The following is an 8645-nucleotide window of genomic DNA, read 5'->3' as shown; positions in this document are numbered from 1 at the left end:
TGACATTCTTCTTTCCACAAATTCCCTGGAAATCATCCATATCAATGGCCCAGATCATACCGCCACCATACCCTTTCTCCCGGATGTAATCCATCTGAAAAATATATTTGAAACTTCTTCATAAATCTACCTAACAGATACAATGCTGGTATTTCGGAATGATACTTCCAATTTATCTAAACGCTCTGAACAAGGATCTCTCTATCATGTACTCTCTGTGGTCAAGCAACTTGTTTGTCTTCATGTTCTTTAAGAGTCATAGATAGGAAATAGATATGAGATATATTAATGAACAAGGATCTCTCTATCATGTACCGGCCCGGCATGGCCAGGTGGTTAGGGCGCTCGATCCGCAATCTGAGGGTCGCGGGTTCGAATCCTCGTTACACCAAAACATGCTCGCCCTTTCAGCCGTGGGGGCGCTATAATGTGACGGTCAATACCACTATTCGTTGGTAAATAAGTAGCCGAAGAGTTGGCGGTGGGTGGTGATGACTAGCTGCCTTCCTTCTAGTCTTACACTACTAAATTAGGGACAGCTAGCGCAGATAGCCCTCGTGTAGCTTTGCGCGAAATTCAAAACAAACAAACAGAATTGCTAAGTTTGGTGGGATACGATCATAGTTTACGCATGAAACCCCAGGATCCCGAGGGGGGGGGCACAAAATCAGAAAACCTACTTTTGTATCCCAGTATGCTTTGCAGGCACATTTTAGTCTCCTTTGGTAGGTGGGATACACCGTCTCCTTTGGTAGATGGGATACACCGTCTCCTTTGGTAGATGGGATACACCGTATAGATAAGAATACCCCCTCGGGTCACTCTGATTCCGCCTGCTAAGTTTAGCTCTGCCAGTTACAAAACTGTGGGAGGAGTTAGCTGAACGTACAAAGATAAGTACAAAACTACAAGCTGGATTATCATAGGATGAAAATAAATCGGTAGGAGCCTTCCGCCTACTGCTGTAGGGTCGGAAACTATGTAAACGATTATTTTAAAAATTGCGTTGTACCAAAGATATTTTTACTTACCTTAATCCCAATACTGTCGTCATCTTCATAGCCAACCCACTGAATGTCATGAAAAGTATAAGGACATTTCCCGATGTCATCATATTTTTTTGTCCAGTTGCCAGTCATAAGGTTTTCACAAATCTAATAAAATATGTTTGTATATATATATATGATAAAAATAAATTACATATTCTTCATAGTTAATCATTGTGTTGTAAAGTAATATATATACATGTACATCTTAAATAATTACTGTATAATACTTAAACTGAAACCGCTGTATGAACTTATGATTTAAATTGGAAATTTTCCTGTCGTTAAGAGTAGTCACACATTTCTTAAATTAACTAATTAAGTAAAACGTTTTTTGTGGCCCTAAGTTTGAGAATCCCAGGACTATACGACCACTTAAGTCTAAATAATTATTAGCTAACTTTTTAAGTTAGATTTTACTTAATAATTAGTTTACACCATACGTAAGTGTTAACATGTGGTCGTTTTCGGAGAATTCCTAGGAAGGACTGTATATGATGACAGGGGAAAGGGGGGTATTATATGATCCTTGTTCTTCTCATTATAAAAACAGATGTACTATTCACTCATACTATTAGGAATTGAATCCGCTAATTATTTTAATGATTTCTAAGTTTTATTGGTTTAATACTAGATTGACTGAGTGTGATATCAGTGAAACTTAAGTGATCGTATAGGTTACTAACCGTAACAACGATTAACATTCAATAGGCATAAAAGAACCGTAAATACGTGATGTCCTCAGATAAGTATTACAAATCGGTCATACCAGCATGTTCCGACATAAAAGAAAGAAGCCTTCTTCAGTTTTTAACCTTTAGATGAAAAATGAACAAAAATCCTATTATACCACACCAAACAAACATTCTATCCCAACCAATTATTCTATCAGGCCACACCAAACAAACATTCTATTCCAACCAACTATTCTATCAGGCCACACCAAACAAACATCGGAATAGAATGTTTGTTTGGTGTGGCCTGATAGAATAATTGGTTGGAATAGAATAAATAAACTAAGAAAATTGTATAATAAACAATCAGTTTACTGAAGATGTGATACGCAAATGTTTATAAATGTGTATATATAGTTTGTTGTTGGTTTTTGTCTTTTGTGTGTGTGTGTGTGTGGGAGTGGTGACTGTAATCCCAAGCTAGAAACTTTAGTTCACACAGGGTGAAGCAAAAGTGTGGTACCATCACGATATTTATAAGTGATTTTTGTGATTCTCTAATTGTTCCTTTTTCTTTTGTTAGATAGAGTGTTTGGTGTGGCCTGATAGAATAATTGGTTGGAATAGGATATTTGTTTGGTGTGGCCTGATAGAATAATTGGTTTAGTTTATTAAAATAGGAGTAAATAGAACGATTTGTGGCCAAACATCAATTAAAGATTTGCTTCTCAACAGATTATTGTGATCTAGAAACCATTTCAGAGTGTGTGCATGTTAATATAATTTTAGTTTCAAACAAACCTCATAATAAGCCAAAAATCCTGTAGCATTTGTATACAGCCCCGGCAATCCGCCCCCAAGCCACTTCTGGACAGGAGCCCGTAGATCATTATTACTTTTGCTGCCCAGGGTGTAAGTTCGGCCGTAAAAAGGAACTCCAACAATTAACTTATGCTTGGGGGCGCCACTGTCAACCCACAGTTGGAGACCGTCATGCTATATCGTAATAGGAAAATAATTAGTTCTTTGGCTATGATTTGATTTATGGAAAGTGAAGGAAAGGAAATTACTGCTTTCTCGACTCTTTCCATAAAGGAAGTCGTAGCTCATGAATACCACGTGATGAAAAAAACAATAATAAACCTAAAACATAAGGTTTAGCATAAACTTTAGTTACTAGCAGGTTTTGTGAACGCAACAGTAAAAATATCACTCCCAGCAAAGTTAAATATCAACTGGGTTCAGGAATTACTTAATTAAATAGGTTTCTTATAATATTTATTGAATGGAAAGTGATAATACAATAAATTCATTATTTCCTTACCGAATCTTTAGTTTTTGTTAAAAGAGCTTTACAATAATTTATGTCAACATAATTCTACTTACTACATTCAGTTTTTCGTAAGCCCACTTATCAAATGGACGTTTATACAGTGGACTATGGACATCCGCAAATCCGGCCCAGTTTCCTCGGAGGTCATAAGTCATCACGTGGATCTGATCTAACAAACTTGCAGAAAAACAAAGAAGAAAAAGGGATCATATCACTTGAAGTTGTTAATATATCATGAACATCAAGGCATTTAAAACTAATGTATCGTTATAAAAACAAAGGAAAGAGCCACTTGAACAACTTTTTGATGCTGTAATCAAGAATCATTGGCCATTTGATATTTTAAAAATATTAAAATTTAAACCAAAAATGCCAATTTTTGATAAATAATGTCTGTGGCCACTAAAGATTATCAGCGAAATATGCATTGATTTTAAGCGTTTGTTTGTTCGGGACGCAAACCATGAACCTTCGAGTTTACACGAGTGTACGGCAACCGCTAGGTCAAGCCCGTCAAAATTTAAAGAGAAAATGTGTTGATTATTTAATTTCCTTTCATAGACGACAAATATAAGATGACACGTCGCCTATTGACCTACTTCAAGTTGGAAAACGTGGAGTGTGAGTTGATTCTGTGGATTTCAGAGCTGGCAAGCCGGGTTCGAACCCCCACAAAATATTTCTCGCACTTGAAGTTGAGGATGCGTTATAAGAGTGTCAGTTAATTACTTAGCGTGGATGATGGGTGGTGGGGTGCTGTTGACTGGCGGTCTTCCACCTGCTCAGTAGTTCGAAATTACGGAAGGTAGTAGATAGCCCTAGTAGTTTTGTCATAAATATAACAGTAGCGTAGGAAGCAGAAATCGGGGGGTCGGCTCCCACACTTTTCAATATGCCCCAGTAAAAATGCATCAAAATTAGAAAAATTACTGTCAGAAAAAGCAAGAGAATGCATACAATTTAATCCAGAACCCGAGAAATTCCAGGGTCCAAAGACGAACCCTGGACCCTGGCCGTAATGGGTTCGCCCGTGACTCACATTTCCTTGATTAGTTCGGTCAAATAAATCTTGCTTACCCACTTTTAATTTGCCTCCTACCCCTGTGTATAAGATACAAAAATTGAAAAAAAAAGTGCTTTACCATTCTTTATGTTTCGTTTCTTGGATACTTAAGAGCAAGTTTGGACAGAAAATTACAAGTGTTTATTCTTTAATTCACTAATAATTATGAAGTTAATTCTAAAAAAAACTCTGTCATTTACTTTCGAATGAAGAAAGACTACAGTAACCTTCTAGGCGCTTACAAAACTGTCATTTTACAGGGAAATTCATGGTGGTCTAGACACAGTTCTAATACTAAAATTATTAGTGATCGATGTGTAAAAAATAAAATATGGATTTTCTTATTATTCAGTTTTGCCAGTTGAAACATTATTTTGTAAAGCCCGTGTTTGATTAATATCATCTTATCAATCTATACTAAAAATAGAAACTAGACTTTTTTAGCTAGACCAGGCTTGAGCTAGATGTAATTCTGCCGGGCTGCGGATCGGAAAGTCCAAGGTTTAAACCGGTAATATGCTGATGAACGTGTTCCACACTTTCACTTTTGGGTGCGTTACAAAGGTGACAGTCAGCCCTCCATTCAGTTAAGAGTAGCCGTGTAGGCGGTGGTGCCGCTGTTAGGCTGCCCTTTATCTGGTAAGAAGCTCTTAATTTACCAAAGAGCAAAACTGTAGGTTATATAGGTCTCCCACCATCTATACGTTTATACCCAGCATTACTTTATGCCAACCCTTACATTTTTTATCCTTTTTTTAAAATCAAGAAATGATGATTGTCAGAAACTTACTATTTAAGTAGTATATAGGGGTGTTTGGCTAAGGATTCTTCTACAGAAGGTGTCTGTGATTTGTTGGCGATAAATTCGACAATAAACGAACAGCACGCACTCCACTTATATTTAAAATAATATATACATATTAGAAACAAGTTGAACGTATATACAAAATTCTTTACACTGTGGAGATCATAGTTGTATCTTAAACACTACACAGTTCTCTTCTTCTTATCAAAAGTCCACTTAGACTAATTCAATTGCTTTAGAATTCAGTTGACAAACCGAACTATCTTGCACAACATACTTAGCTAGAGGTCTCACTTCATAACCTTCTTGTAGTCGGAACTTTGCCACCGGCACGGCTGCTGTTAGTAGAAGTCCATAAGGATCAAACGCTTCTCTCAATTCCTGGAGATAAAAAACAGAAAACTCGAATTAAAAATAAGACATCACTTCTCAAAAAAATCTTAATCCATGTTTTTTTTTAATTAATCAACATAAAAATGAATATAAATAGCAAACAAATATAGCTACGTCACGACAAAAATCTGAAAATACAAAGATAGTTAAAATTGTCGTAAAAGAGAAAATAATTATGTGTTCAGTGTTTCGACCAAATGACCTCGGGTCCCAGTAAAGTTCAGTTGCCTCCCTTCGCAGCGATTTTTTCATGATTGGGCCCGGCATGGCCAGGTGGATAAGGCCCTCGACTCACAATCTGAGGGTCGCGGGTTCGAATCCGCATCCCACCAAACATGCTCGCCCTTTCAGCCGTGGGGGCGTTATAATGTGACGGTCAATCCCACTATTCGTTGGTAAAAGAGTAACCCAAGAGTTGGCGGTGGATGGTGATGACTAGCTGCCTTCCCTCTAGTCTTACACTGCTAAATTAGGGACGGCTAGCGCAGATAGCCCTCGTGTAGCTTTGCGCGAAATTCCAAAAAAAAAAAAACAAAACTTCATGATTACCGTAATACAGACACAATTTTCTTCTAACTCTTACGTTTTCTAATGAGAGAAATCGAAATATTTTTGCAAATGTTTTAGAATATTGCCCAAAATTATTCATTTTCTGAAATAATGAAACACTACTGTATCTCTTAGATATACAAAATCAGTAGTAGTTTTGTATTTTAATAAGAAACATAAAACAAATAAAAAATGTGGTATTAAGTAAGAAACATAAAACAAACAAACCAAAACTGTGGTATTAAGTAAGAAATATAAAACAAACAAACAAACCAAAACTGTGGTATTAAGTAAGAAATATAAAACAAACAAATAAACAAAAACTGTGGTATTAAATAAGAAACATAACACAAACAAACAAACCAAAAATGTGGTATTGAGTAAGAAACATAAAACAAAACAAAAACCGTGGTATTAAGTAAAAAACATAAAACAAACAAACCAAAACTGTGGTATTAAGTAAGGAATATAAAACAAACAAATAAACAAAAACTGTGGTATTAAATAAGAAACATAAAACAAACAAACAAACCAAAAATGTGGTATTGAGTAAGAAACATAAAACAAACAAAAACAAACTGTGGTATTAAGTAAGAAGTATAAAACATACAAACAAACAAAAACTGTGGTATTAAGTAAGAAATATAAAACATACAAACAAACAAAAACTGTGGTATTAAGCAAGAAACATAAAAAGATGGATTGTTTTTGATACGCATTGTAGCTAAAAATTACTGTTAAAAATGATTTATTAGCTTATTTTATACTTTATGTACTGCTCTTCGTCCTTATACAAAACACTAATGTTCAGCCTAGTGTAATTATGTTCGTGTTAATATTTAACAATGTCTTTATGTATAAAGAAATTAATAGATTTTTTCTTGGTTTAAATGTGAACATATTTTTTAGACACATTGAAGATATGGAGTTCTCAATCTTATTTGTGTTTTCCAAATAAAACGTTTTTTGTGGACTAGTGTAGTAAAAATAACAACAACTAGTTGAAATTATTTTTATATTCGAGATCTTAACAGATATACTTAAGTCTAGTGTTTAAAATCTGAGACCAATTGTTGTCATGAAATTATGGCTTTCCAGTGATTCAGCGGTTAGTCTGAAGACTTATAACGCTAAAAATCAGGTTTCGATACCCGTGGTGTGCACAGTACAGATAGCCCATTGCATAGCTTTGTGTTCAACAACAAACAAATTATAAATTTAGTGTATTCAATTCTTTAATTTAAAATATTGAATACTTTTACAGACACGATATACCTAACATTTCTTTGTTTATAGACATTTGTTGTTAGAATTATTATGGCGACGTGACGTAATTATAGCGCACGTGACAAAAACAAGTATGCATACTTTATACCTGAACTAGTTTCAGAAAATTTTCCTTGTCTTTGAAGTTGCCATCTCGGTCATAAGCTCCAGGGTATTCCCAGTCCAGGTCGAAACCGTCAAATCCGAGGTTCAAGGTCCACTCCAGAGCGCTCTGCACGAAAATATTCCGTCTTTGTTTGGTACTCACCATGTCTGAGTACTTCTTTCCTCCTTCATCCCATCCTCCGATTGCCAGTAAAAGTGTAAGATGAGGATATTTCATCTTAAGCCCAGTAAATCGTTTGTACCCTCCTGGATAAAATGCGAATAAATGTTACTTTTTTTTTTCAGATCAACTGTCATTGAAAGAGGGTTATATGGCGATGCTAAAGCTTATAAGCTGTTATTATTGGCGCTCTGTTACATTTCCAACTGATAACATATGTCAAAAACAACGCTGGAATCGATCGCCATAAAACGAAGATTCACTGTTCCTGTAAGCAGAATATAAGATAGAGGGCGACACAAAATAACCTTAAAAACATTACAGATCTGGACTATTTGGGAGTAAAGACAGGAATACTGTCGCCAACCCCCAAACAGTCCAGTTCTGTAATGTTTTTAGTAAAAAAGGTGGCGACAGTATTCCTGTCTTTACTCCCAAATAGTCCAGATCTGTAATGTTTTTAGTAAAAAAAGTAAAGACAGGAATACTGTCGCCACCTTTTTTACTAAAAACATTACAGATCTGGACTATTTGGGAGTAAAGACAGGAATACTGTCGCCACCTTTTTTACTAAAAACATTGCAGATTTGGACTGTTTGGGAGTAACGACAGGAATACTGTCGCCACCTTTTTTACTGAATCTAAGGAATAGATAACACTTTAATAACAAACAAGGAGCCATAACGTCAAACATGAGACTTTTCATTAACCCTTATAGTCCTTAAGGGCTAGGCCTGAATAAATAGTTAGCCTACCCAGAGTATGAATCCGAGCATTTATGGTTTGAGACCCTTTGCTGCAACAATTCGTTCCGCCCTTTGGGACAATAGATACGCTATTGGTATGACGGTCAAATCCCGCTATTCGACCAGACAAGAGTAGCCCAGTGAACGCTGTTGTCTATCTGTATTCCACCTAGTTTATCAGCTCCAATTAGGGAAGGATGTGAGCGGTGGCACAGCGGTATGTCTGCGGACTTATAACGCTAGAAACCGGGTTTCGATACCCGTGGTGGGCAGAACACAGATAGCCCTTTGTGTAGCTTTGTGCTTAACTACAAACAAACAAGTTATGAGCAGCTACCAAGTGTAGCTTTGTGCTTAACTACAAACAAACAAACAAACAAACAAGTTATGAGCAGCTACCATGTGTAGCTTTGTGCTTAACTACAAACAAACAAACAAACAAACAAGTTATGAGCAGCTACCATGTGTAGCTTTGTGCTTAACT

The 8645-nt window shown here is 36.0% G+C and overlaps 1 protein-coding gene across 1 annotated transcript in view; it reads right to left on the bottom strand.

The window, feature by feature from the left end:
- LOC106463587 (endochitinase-like) overlaps positions 1 to 8645 on the bottom strand; it is a 29848-nt gene that overhangs the window by 1414 nt on the left and 19789 nt on the right. The window contains exons 4-8 of the mRNA XM_022391118.1: positions 7239 to 7501; positions 5199 to 5302; positions 3107 to 3230; positions 2522 to 2716; positions 1032 to 1154 (exon numbers count right to left, since the gene is read on the bottom strand). Of these exons, the coding sequence (XP_022246826.1) occupies positions 1032 to 1154; positions 2522 to 2716; positions 3107 to 3230; positions 5199 to 5302; positions 7239 to 7501 (809 nt within the window). The remainder of the gene's footprint in view (positions 1 to 1031; positions 1155 to 2521; positions 2717 to 3106; positions 3231 to 5198; positions 5303 to 7238; positions 7502 to 8645) is intronic.

The sequence above is a fragment of the Limulus polyphemus genome, unplaced genomic scaffold (genome assembly GCF_000517525.1).
Source record: "Limulus polyphemus unplaced genomic scaffold, Limulus_polyphemus-2.1.2 Scaffold1442, whole genome shotgun sequence".
NCBI classification, from domain to species: Eukaryota; Metazoa; Arthropoda; class Merostomata; order Xiphosura; family Limulidae; genus Limulus; species Limulus polyphemus.
The sequence above is the reverse complement of the archived record's forward strand: the minus strand, read 5'-3'. Positions and strand labels throughout refer to the sequence as shown.